The sequence below is a fragment of the Trematomus bernacchii genome, unplaced genomic scaffold (genome assembly GCF_902827165.1).
Source record: "Trematomus bernacchii unplaced genomic scaffold, fTreBer1.1, whole genome shotgun sequence".
NCBI classification, from domain to species: Eukaryota; Metazoa; Chordata; class Actinopteri; order Perciformes; family Nototheniidae; genus Trematomus; species Trematomus bernacchii.
The window spans coordinates 19,146,519-19,159,643 of record NW_022987973.1 but is presented as its reverse complement, the minus strand read 5'-3'; the positions used below and the strand labels follow the sequence as shown (position 1 = coordinate 19,159,643).

General features: G+C 40.4%; 1 protein-coding gene across 1 annotated transcript in view; it reads right to left on the bottom strand.

Moving 5' to 3' along the window:
• LOC117471209 (C-Jun-amino-terminal kinase-interacting protein 1-like) overlaps positions 1–13,125 on the bottom strand; it is a 50,038-nt gene that overhangs the window by 9,139 nt on the left and 27,774 nt on the right. Inside the window, exons 3-5 of the mRNA XM_034116053.1 lie at positions 8,364–8,624; positions 3,922–4,003; positions 1,213–2,334 (exon numbers count right to left, since the gene is read on the bottom strand). Of these exons, the coding sequence (XP_033971944.1) occupies positions 1,213–2,334; positions 3,922–4,003; positions 8,364–8,624 (1,465 nt within the window). The remainder of the gene's footprint in view (positions 1–1,212; positions 2,335–3,921; positions 4,004–8,363; positions 8,625–13,125) is intronic.

The window sequence follows — 13,125 nt, the reverse complement described above, 5'->3', positions numbered from 1 at the left end:
TACAAACAAGTATCTTAGCTTGATTGTCTTTGCATAATATATGTATTTTTAGTTGGAGGGTAAAACCAAACATTCCCATTCTCATCACTTAAGAGTATGCTCTTGAGCCTCCCAAAAAGTTTCAAGACATATTATGCTCATATTCTGGGTTATTGTATTTTATGCCTCTACTGTGACTGTAATGTTCAAAAAGGTATTTATTTTCTCATACTGCCTGTGCTTCTGCTGCAGCACCTCTTTTCACCCTCTGTTTGGGTAGTTGGCCAGCTCTGCTGCGATTGGTCAACTGCTTAAAGATGTCCCGCCCCTTAGCCTATCAAGTACAATGTGTTGGAGCACTTGCCAATAGAGAACCGCAGTGACGCGTCCTAAAACCCGGAAGTAAACTCCTTCCGGTTCCTTCGTCAAAAACGCAATGCAATTTCTCCATAGGATTTTGGAAAATAGCTCGAAATAAGGTCTGTGGTTGACACACATTTAAGAGACGGATCACGTTTTGTTCAGCCAGAAAATATCCACATCATGTCTACCCTACTTTTATAATTTTCGAATCATAAATCTAGTCGCCAGAAGCAAAATGCTAACGTTATGCTATAAACGAACTACAGCAGGGTCGCTGCTTCAAAGTCACGCCAACTTAAGATCCATATTCAAACATACAAATTATAAATGGTACAAGTTGAAGCGTTTGTTTGAACAGTTTGCAGGAGGCAGGTACTTGCTTTCAAGCAGAACAGGGCAAACAAACTTAGCGGGAGTGTTTACGTGTTCAGTGTAATGACGTAAAACGGCCTGGACAACTTCTGTAGTCCTATTCAGCCACTTGTTAACAACCATCGTTTTTCAGACACGTAAACTCTTCAAAAATCACCAGCGGGGTCACTGCTGATGTATTTAATGTCGTAGAACAAAACGTGATCTGTCTCTTCAATTTGTGTCAAACACAGACCTTATTTCCAGCTATTTTCCAAAATCCTATGGAGAAATTGCATTGCTTTTTGTCGAAGGAACCGGACATGGTAAAAATGCTAACTTACTTCCGGGTTTTAGGACGCGTCACTGCGGTTCTCTATAGAAGCGCGAGTGTTACGTGGTGATGTTACTATGTTACGGAAGAAAACAAAGGGGAGAAACCTTTGCAGACCCTTTACATGCACAAAAAACTATGTAAAATATTCAAATTTGAAATAAAAAAACTCATGAGTGACTTACTGGAGGAGCGAGAGTGTCCGTTCATGAAGACGTTTAGGAACTTTTTGGAAAAGTGTAGATCGACTTCCGGAGTGGAATCTTCCGACAGACAAGCTGTTGCCTCTCTCCTCACTCCTCCTATCTGAATGCCGTCCTCATCGTCCTCATCTTCCTCCTCATATTCCTCCCCGATGGCCGACTCGAAGGGAGAAGAGACGCAGTTGTCATAGACGGTGGCCGAGTCGCTGTCATCACTGTAACCTTGGTAACACTGCCGCAGACTAACCAGTTCTAGCTTAGCGTGCTCGTCCACCACCAATGTGTATTTGACCGAGTCATATGAAAGGCCGCTTGCCTCTGAGTTCATGGAAGTCCGTAGTGGGACTTTGCTGCCACCGCCATCCCCGATCCCTTCCCCCTTCCTCGTCTGTCCGTCCATCATTATCCTGTCCACATCCTCATCCTCCCCACAGTAGCTATCATCGGTGGCATCCACGTACTCCACCGATGATCCGGGTCTCAGCATGACCCCGGCCCCCGTTCCTGACCCTTTCCGGCTTAGGTCCAGCGTGAGGGTGGAGCGAGCTGAGGGAGGTGTGATCAGGGCCTCTATACAAGAAGCATATGAAGGCGGGGGGACATAGACCTCGTCCTCCTCATAGATGGAGGTGTTTGTCCGGTCTGGAAGGGGCTGGTAAGGAGGCGGGCCCTCTGTGTCCGAGCTGATAGACATGCGGCCCTGCTCAGTCTGCTGCGAGAGGAAAGGCCGGTCCTGCGAGTTAGGGGGGTCTAGTGAGTCGGCGGAGCGCTGCACAGGAGTTAGATAGATCTCTTCTGTGGGCTCTAGATGAACATCCGTTTGGTAGCGGATCCTCTCCTTGTGGGGAGCACCTCCATCCACCTTCCCCGCTGGGTATAGAGGAGCTGGAGTGTAGTTCTGCGGTGGGGGTGGCGCAGGGGGCTTCTCCTGAAGCTTGGAGCGAGTGGCAGCCGTTGTAGATGAGCCTTTCGTGTGTCCAGAGGTGTGGTTGTGTCTACAGGGGGCGTCAGTGGACGTCCCGCGGTCTTTGGTCTGCGCTCCCCCGCCCTGACACTTGTCCTCGTCGCTCAGACAACTGTGCTCACGTGGAGGGGTGCGTTCACCTGCAGGAAGAGCAAGCAAAACGCACAAACACGCACGCAGACACACAAGCACACATAAAGACCAGACACACAGACAGTAAATAAACATGATGCAGACAGGCAGACATGACAATAAATGCACATATAGAGAGAGGGAAGCACAAAAAGGAAGAGAGAAAAGTAGAAATGGTTAGGTAACAGATGTTGGGATTACGCAGTTAAATTCCCATTACTCATCGCATTTTAAGTGCGGCCAGGAGAAGGCGATTGGTGACTTATGTCATAATCCATCAGCAGCAAATCCAGGCTTTATTTTTTCATTGTGGGTAATGCAACAGTGACATCTAAAGCTAAAGGAGAGCAAAAGACAAGTGAGTTCTGTTTCAACAAACTTCAGCAACGGCCCATAAAAGCCAATTTAAAACATTTTTGCCTTGTCTCTCCTTTTAAGATTGATTTTGTGTTAAAATCATTATCTATGGATACTTACTTATATCAATTACTTGGCAATTAAAATGTAGTATATATATTTTCCGGTGACTCCTTCAAAACATTCTTAAAACCAACTGAGTCTGTTGTACTTGTGAATCAATGGCATTCAATTTCAACTTTGCATATGAATGGAAGCGGTTGTGTTCATTCAGGTTTTATCACAGCAAGTCTGAGTTTTCTTGTGTGAGTCAAAACAACTTTGAAAATAAAGATACATATAAATAAAGTATGGTGGAAAACATTTACTTGAAGCATCCCTGAATTGGAACAAATAAGCAGCTCGTAGTTATCTTTTGTTTTTTAACTAAAAAATACCATCTCACTTCTCTTCGTTGAAAATATCAGACAATGATTATCTTGATCGAGTTATGTAATCGCTTTGTCGTTGCATTGTTGACGTTCTTAAATATTCAAATTGTTTTCTTCATGTTTTAGTTTGATACCAAACAATAAACTGTTATTCTGAAAGAAGGCCAATGACTTTCTTGTTGGAAAAGTTTTTTTTATTAAGCAACATTGGACAGATCTTTCTAGTGCAGCCACCTTATTGACTAGACTGTTATTATGAGCATCAATCATCAGCCTCTTAGTTGAATGTCTGAGTCAGCAAAAGTGGCCGCAATGCCACCGTTGTTGGCAGTTAGGGTTAGGGTCTAAAAATCAATTCATTTTGGTGCAGCAGACATAAAAAGGCAAGTTGACAAATTCAGTTTTTTACATATTTATTTTATTTTTTCTTATTTTTTAATGATCGAGATAACAAGTAATGTAATTGTTTACTTTTTTCATCAGTGGCGTTGACTGTTGCCAGTCTCGCCTCACATGGTGCTCTAAAAAGAGCTGTAGCAATGAGCTAGGACAGCTTCCAGCTATTTAAGCCAGTGCTGGATAACACACAATTGCCTCAGTTAGCAACAGTTAGCTCAGCATAGCTAATCCAAGCCTTTATTAGAGAAAAACCAGCCAGGCTGAATGAAAGTCCTACTCACATTTAGTTCCTGTGTTAGAAGCTCAAGAATGAATACTATCAACATTCTGGTCTGCACATCTCAGTTACCAGTAAGTCCAAGTAATACGATTATTGGTGCAAAACCTTGTGGAATCAAACAATCTCACCTGTTTTAAGAGGCGAGGACGAGCCTGAAACCTTCTCTTGCCAACTGTATTTCTTCCCAAATGAGTTGTTGTTTAATGTATCCTGTGGAAATGCAGAAAAAGAAGAAGAGAATAAAAGGGAAGTCGTGAGAAAGAATTAAAGATAGTACACAGTGGAAAAGAGAGAGGAAGAGAGAAATGTGTTCACGGAGTTCTGGATCCAGACACTCAATGTACACAACTTTTTGTCTGACGCTCTCTCTTCCTCCCCTACCAAACGTGCGCATACACACAGAACCACACACACACACACAACCGCACACACACACACACACACACACAACCGCACACAAAGCTTTTATTCTGTTGAATGAGCAGGGAGTCTTTTGTCTGTGCTCCGTGAGGTGCATTTAAAGGGAACTAGACCTTTTTCCAAAGCTACTGGGAACACACACATATACTGGGAATCTCTTTTAGACTGATGGGGGGGGGGGGGGGGGGGGTTGACGAGAGTATTTTCTAGAAACCGTCTTACTTGTAAATGCCTTCTTACACTTTTTAGTTTAACTTATTTAACTTAACTTATTTCTTGCCACAGAACGTCAGATTCGATAAGGGGAATGACTGTTGACATTGTCATTAGTCAGTTTAGTAGACAGCGCCCAACCCTAACAATCTAAAAGGGGTTACTCATAGTGATGAATGTACCAAATCAGCAGCACTCTTACTGATCTTTTAGCATAGCTTTTAACCACAGCAGGCAGCTATTTGAATTTAAATCACTTAAATCTGTTCAAATTCACTATACACACCTGCCCAGAGTTTATAAAAAAACAAAAAACAAAACAGGAATACATATTGGAATTGAGGTTAAGAGAGAAAACAGAAGTGGAAACTCCTGTGACGATGACAGTAGTCCAAAATAAGATTTAATCCTCCTTCTCTGTCCGCCCACCAACATGCATGACTCACTTCCCATCTACGTGCACCGGGCGGAGACAGAGCTGTTGCCTTGGTAACAAGTGAATCAGCAGGAGGTGGGAGACAGCAGCACTGATATGAGAAGCAAAGGTTTGGTTGACAAGAACGATAAAAAGATCATTGCTCAGGGCAGTGACTCAGATATAATGTGTGTGTGTGTGTATTTATTACTCCATGGGAGTGACTCCATGGGAGTGACTGCTAACACATGACTCGACATTAATGTGGATTCCGTATAAAGACGTAAACATGTTCCCAGAACTAAGAAATTAACTCTGTGAGACTGTTTTTTATTATAAATAGAAATGATAGAGTAAACTTCTGATAAAGTACAAACAGGTGTTTATTTTGGAGTGTTTGTGTTAATTGAGAGAAGTCTCAGCCTATCACACTCAGTTAGGATGGTTGTTTCCTGAACCTCTATACATTATCTAAAGCTATTGGCTACATTTAGATTTGCCATTTGCAGTAACTGAAAGGAGAGAGTTAACGAGGAAGCTTGACTAACACTCCCTTTCCTTAGCTGTCTTAATTATTTTGTTTTGAAAAGCAGATAGAGCTTTACACATATATATAAATAGATATAATGTAATAGATGCCTACCATGCCAGTTTTCCACCATTTTCTTTATGCTGTCTTTGCCCTCGATGCTACTAAACTGAGGTGTCGTGGAGGTAGGTTAACAATCCAAATCACAGTACGTTAACATAAGGCGTGTGCCATAGACAGGTGAAAGATTAGAGTTGGACTTGGATTAGGGCGGAGGAATCCCTCCTGAGATGGGTGTCTGATCTTTTCTTCTGTCTGAATCATTTTACTCAAGCAGCTTCAGAGGAGTCCATCTGTGAAATAAAACCTGGCCTTGTTTCTGCAAAGAGCTATTTATACTGCACATATGTCTTCTTCAATCTTAAGACATTGTGTATTGTAATTGTATTTTCTATACTTTTGCTAATCTTCTTTTAATGCCTGGATGCAACTAACTACCAAAAGAAACTTGTCTACATAAAAGAAGTGTTCTAGTTTCATGACAGTTTCGGCTATTCATCTTGTAAAATTATTGTTTCTAAAAATGTTGCTTTTCTGAAAGCTGCTTCTCCTTGACCACAGGGGTTTGTCACTTTCTGCCAAATGAGGCAGAGCTAATTGTATATTTTTGCATTTTTACATATCCACTGACCTGGAAACAGTCACCCAGTGTGCGCTGTCTCTCTGTCTCTTCTTACAGTACTCTGTATGTGAAAAACTGCCTAGACATCATCAACACTCATCTCATTTGAATTGTGTCTGCACAGTTTGACTAAAGCTTTCACTGTCAGCCGGAGCTATTAGAGCTGTCATGTCTCAACTATCGGTGTGCTGGAGAAAAATAAATAATCTATCTCTTTTCATCTTTTTTTTACATAAAGAACATGCTACAGGTGTAGCGTGTCATCTGAATCAGAGCCACTTTATGCCCCTTGCCATTTGGTTGGTATAATTCATTATTTTTCTTCCAACATTATTGATGAAGATTGATATATCAATGTAGGTGGAGTGGCTAAGCTAACAAAATGCTAATGACAAGAAATAGGTTGAAAAATACTATTTTTAAGGACACTCTGAAGTCGTTCTCTGATTATTCTGATCATTATTCCAATGCTGCAGTGGTACAAATAAAAGTGTGTTATCCATTGAACTCCCTGAACCAAACACATTTCTCTTATCACAACTGTCCTTATTTTGTACAAAATCAACACGGTAATGCCAATCAAGGTTTGGCTTGCAACACATAACAATCTAAACAAACAGCTAGATCCTGAGAGTAGCAGACAACATCATCTGCTAAATATATATTAAAGTCCAGAAATCAAAACGAGCCCAAATTGTGCAGAAGTTTGCCTGATGTCTTCGTGGTTCATGCACAGGGCACTTCAGCAATTTAACATTTAAATATTTCACGTCAGGTTTTGTTTCCTAGCTGCTGCATGAAGAGGGTTAATAATGTCTCAAGAGACAGGAAGACCTCCCAAGAAGAAAGAAATGCAGCAGAGCAATTATTTCCTTTATACTTTCCAGTTCTGACAGCTTAAACACACACACACACACACACACACACACACACACACACACACACACACACACACACACACACACACACACACACACACACACACACACACACACACACACACACACACACACACACACACACACACACACACACACACACACACACACACACACACACACACACACACACACACACACAAAAGAGCAAAGAGTAGACAAATATAGAGCCGCTTGGTTGATCATGTTGACAGCATGCACTGTGGGGGTGTGTGTGTCTGTGTGTAAGAATCATAGGCAAACTCGCTTGATATTACTCTATGCATTGCATAATACAATCAGCTTACATGCAGATCCATCTACAGAGCCTGGTTACAGTAGGTACATGTGATGTGAAAGGGGTCAATCATAGTGATAACCTCACAGAGCTTGTAAGCCTCTTTCAGAGTATAGTTTTACTACTGTATGCTTTACTCTCACTTCTCTCCATTGCTCTTGCATTCATCTGTTGGAAATATAAATCCTAATGTTGCTTTGTCTCTTTATGCTTGCTAGCTACTGACAGCTCATATTACTGTTGCAATCTCAGCAAAACTTTTGTGATTCCAAAATCCTAATTCTCTTTTACATATTTCAAAACGATTCAGTTTCAGCTTATGAGCATTTGATTGATTTCTTATCACCCGCAGATCAAGTTGTCGTATAAGAAAACTCTTGTGTGTCGTTCTTGAGGGCAGTAGATATGATATATTCTGTTGTCAAGTTTGGAGGAAAGAATAGTGATCTGTTTTTAATACACACACGCAACATACACACACAATCACACACAAACAAGTAGTGTGTCAATGTTTATACCACTGGTGAATAGTGAATAGCCGCATACCTACTGTGTCACACATACTCATTTTGAAAATCATATATATACTCATGTTTGTACATCTATAGATTTCCGAGGACCCTTATTAATAATGTGCATTCTGCAGCTCCTAATATTAAGTTAAACCTAATTCTAACCATAAGCCTAAAGTAATACTCAAAACAGCCCTTTAACAACAAAATGTCTTCCCCTTAGAGGTTTAAAGCTGAGATTGGTCCTCACAAAGATGAAAGTACAAGTGCAGACACACAGTCACGAGCTCGAGCAGCATTCAAACACTAACAGAGACGGGCACCGAGGAAAAAACATCTCTGTGTCAAGACAATTGAGGCTATTGTTTAGGCCAGTGAACACATCCTGTCAGAAAAACAACTGTCGTGAATCCAATAGTGATGTCACAAAGGCTCTTCATTCATATTTACATTTCTAAATGTCATGTCATATTTGTGGTGAGGAAGGAAACACAGACAGGCAAGACACACAGATAGAAAGAATAGGAGGAGAAAAGAAAAATCACTAAAATTGTGTGTGTGTGTGTGGCTCAGTCAGAATCTACCTGTGTGCGCGGTACAATCGTTAAGAGGTTAAGGGTCGTGGGTCTCTTGGGGCGGTACGTATCCATGGTAACAGGTGCTGCTGCAGGGTCCTTGATGAGAGGCGGGGGTGCGATGGCAGATGCCTTCGTGGACTCTGTGTCACCGTGGTAACCGTCAGCACCGTCGATAAGTTCCAAATGCAGCATCTCTGCCTGGAGCTGGCCAACAGCACCCAGCTCGGCCCTCCCTGACAGGCTATTGGTTCCTCGCCTCACACGGCCCTGCAGGGATTGGAGGAAACACGCCGTCAGTCAAGGCAGAGGAAGAGAGAGAGAGAGAGGGAGACAGAGGGAGAGAGAGAGAGAGAGAGTGTGGATGGGATGAGGAGATTGAGCCGGCCAATTACAGGCTGCTCTGTCTTCCGTCTGTAACGCTCTCTCTGCCAACACTGCACTCCTTAGAGCAGAAAGAGAAGTATGACTATTCCCAGCATCAGCTTCTCCACATCACAGCATTTACCTACATTAACTAATACAATAAGTGTGAATAAAAACTCCTTCTGCTTTGCTAATTAATATTCACTTTCAAATGTGTTCTGCTTTTTTTAATTGTATTATGTCTTTTGAAGAAGACTGCTGTTACATTTTGTTTGGCTCAAGTTTCTCCCAGCAAGGTTATCCCATTGTGTTCATGTTAGCCTTCTTTTGGAGTGTGTACTTTTTCACCAGTACTGATTGACGTATCTAGTCCATTGATCTCATTTTTACTTCACTCAAAAACTGTGGAAGAGGTTTGTTGCCAAAGAAGGATTTGATAACGACATTTTTGTCATGTTGATAGAAGGAACAATTAGGAAAACACAGACGGTGGAGACAAAGAGGGGAAGTTACATCAGTAAATATTAATGTCTGCCTACTACTCTACCTTTATCATAGTAAAAGGGTTTATAGTACAAATTGGGATTATTATGGTTGGTTCTCGCTTTTGCACAGCTAATGTGTTTTAGTAGCTAACCATATATGAACAAGAAAATAAATCACCTTATTCTTATGAAAATAAGTTATCACTGTCTCAGAAGTGTCTTTTGTCAGTAGCCCTCAGAAAAACTAGAAGCATTCTGGTAGTGTACTGTATATGAGAGCAGCAAAAAAAAAATGCCAGTTGAAAAGACTAGTGTGGAAACATTTAAGCAGATATTTCTGTAAAATTACTCACAACAACCTATAAAACAGTGTAGATTATTCTGGTCCTTATATTTTGGACAGCAATATTGACCTGTCATTTTGATCCAGACTCAAATATCTCAACAATAGTTAATAGATATGCCATTTTAACATTCATGGTCTACAGAAGATTAATCCTACTGACTTTGGTGACCCCTTACATTTTATCCCACACGACCTCAAGATTAATATGTGGGGTTCAGTAGGAATATATTTTGAATACGATTGAATAGATTAGCATGACATTTGGAACATAATGTATATTCATGGTCCCTAGAGGATACTTCTTAAGTGATATTGGTGATCCTTTGAGATTTCTTCTAATACCACCAGCAGGACACATTTTCAGAAGATTGTTAATATATCAACAATTGGAAAAAAACTTTGTGCAGGAAATCTTAGCGACAGAATGAGGTCAAATATAAATGTGTCCCTATGCCCACATTATTATTCATGAGTAATGATATTGTAATTTGCCTATATGCTGCACTTTTAGTTTAGGACTAATTAGCAAATTAGCATGCTCTACAATTGAAGCAATTTTAGTGAGAATGGTACACTGTCTGCTTGCTACAGTATATGTTAGCATGTTAGCATGTACATGTGAGCATTTAGCTAAAGGTACATTTAGCTGTGCCCTCTGTCAGTACAGCCTACCACAGCTGCTAGCATAGCTTTAGACTCAGTCTTTTTCTGCTGTCTATTTCGCTCTAACCTAGAAAGATAAAACCGCCCATTCTAAATCCAGCCTAAAAAGCTCTGCTAGGCTCTATTGTTTTCAAATGATTCCACAAGGCATTGGCCAAATCCCAAATACATCAGAACAGTTGTTTCCTTTTATGATGAGATTCACTTTGACTGTCTTCTACATTGCTGCTGAAATCAAAACAAGTGACAAGCACAAGCGTCATCTGGTAGACAGTTAGTCCGAGGGCACTGGGACAGCACAGTCTGCTTCACTTACCATCACTATCTGCAGCTACACCCACACCCACACCCACACCCACACACACACCACACACACACACACACACACACACACACACACACACACACACACACACACACACACACACACACACACACACACACACACACACACACACAGAGAGAAAGAGAAAGCACACAGAGAGAGAGAAAGCACATGGTAGCACCTCCTGTTGGTGGTAGATGCGTGTTATAGTGATGTAGATGCTTTCACATGGACACCAAAGTCACTCTTAAGCCTATTACAGTCCTTATCTACCTCTTTGCTCCTGGCGTAAACACAGGGGTCCAGTAATGCTCACACACAGTGCACAAAACCAAAGGCTTAAGCCGTCAACTTAATGAAAGGTAATACACAAGCAGAAAGTTAACTTTAATACAATTGGACCACTCCAATTCACCATCCGTTAAAAGTATTTTCAATTTTTTTATGTTTTTGTGTTACTGTTACAGACAATTTCTAAACCACCCTAGACTTGTATTTTGAGTGTAATTCATTTGCCAAAAAACACGCCAAAAACGAATTTATATATTTTTTTCCTTCTAATTTATTTTCACATTTTTCTTTATATATACACATGTTTCATTACATACTGTATACAGTATGTAATTGAGTCCTTTAGACAGGAGTCAAATTCTGATTAATTGTTGTTGTTGTAATTGAACTACGAGAATAGTTAAATTAGTATATTCTGGTTTATATATCAGTAAAATACGAATTGGCATGTGATGATCTAAGATCAAAGCACTATGGTAAAAGAGAACCAACACCACTTCTGTACCAGAGCTGATCCAGAGACAGGAGGACAACAATGTAATGGTTGTGTTAATACTCAGCCGCCATGGTAACAACATTAACCACACTATGGACTGTTTCAGGAAAGAAGATCAGTGATAGTAAAGCTGTGAGGTAAACTGAACTCCTTCGACGTAACCCATTTTTTACATTTATTAAATAAACAGAAATCATTTCCTAGTAGTAATAATTTTTCAAGAAAAATACAAAATCTGTAGATGCCTTGGTGAATGAGTGTATTATGAAGGATGCTATATTCCTTTCAAAATGAAGCAGAACAGGTATTAGTGTTGACTTCAATCACATTTGTATGCAGAGAAACACTGAAGCCAATAATTCAGAGGTGTCTCTCAAAAGAGAGAGGCTTTTCAATTGGGACTAAACTGGGAAATGTTTGTGCGGTTGCATTTCTATTCATTTCCCGTCTCCTTGTGAGTCTTTTAGCCGTAATACCAATGCATGTCTGTTTCCAAATGTTTGTCCAAATGTGGCACGCAGATGTTGCTTTCTATTAACAGACAGTCTTGACAAGCACGTTGTATTTCAAATTTGGTCAGAGGTAAATACATTTAAAACCGCAGTGCAGGGTGTAAATAATGGTAGTTGGGCAAGAACCCAAATGCTTATTTGAAATGAAATATGATAGATAATCAGTCTTAAGCAAAAGTGAATAATTAAAATGTCAAACATTACTTATATCATATATAATCTATAGAGTTCACAGCTGTCTCCCATCCTTCCAATTGTGATCTGTCTATCAATCCAACAGCCATCCATCCTTTTCATCGATCCTTCCACAGATGCACTCATCTCAATCACATCTATAGAAATGGTATGAGACAAGAACAGGCATTCAGAACAACGGGTGTTTCATGTGTGCTGTTACCATTGAGAACAGCTGTGACCGTTTACTAGCTTACTCATTCTATTTATATGGCCAATGCAAAGTGCTGAACACCATTTTTTCTTTAAATGTGTCGGATAACCAAGGCAAATCCATTCTACTCCTTGTATTTCTATGGTCACATCACACCACTGCTTGTCTGTCTCGTTGCCTGTAATCACAGTGCAGCCACTCCCTTGCCATTATTTATTGCTTTTTGTTCACTTCTATCTCCATCTCTTCACCTGCTGAAGATCGATACCTGCTAATGCAGGGGGATCTACTCTTCCTCTAATGTTCCATGACCTCAAAATATAGCTGGCCCCTTTAAGAGAGCCCCAGCCCCTGTTGCTAGGAGACAAGGGGCTCAGTGACGTTTAGGAGCTGAGGATCTGCAGCTGCCCTGAAGCTGCTGTGATGCTGGGCTCTGGTGCAATCAGAGCACTATTAAGGGGGAAACACTCACCAACAGGCCAAACATAACAAGATAATGCAATGTAATGCAATAATAACACTGAAAAGAGCAGCAGATGCAAAAAAAAGTAGAGAAAATCAGAATAAACAACAATAAATAAATACTGTGATATGCATTACTTTGACAGTTTGAGTATCAAATATCTGAATCATAAACAACATCAACTTTTAAAGGATTATAATCTATTTAGTATATTTAAATAAACGTTTTGTTCTTTAAAAAAAAATCACTTTATGGGAGAGTTAACGGTAGATATTCTAATATTACATTTAAACGCCTGTCCCTTCAACATATCTCTAGCGGTAGCAAGCATTGAAATTGTTTTTTGATAAGCCCTATGTATTAAACAACAGACAGACAATCAAAATGTGTTAGGATCTAGATGGTGGAGCCAGCTAGATCCATATATTTTTCTCAG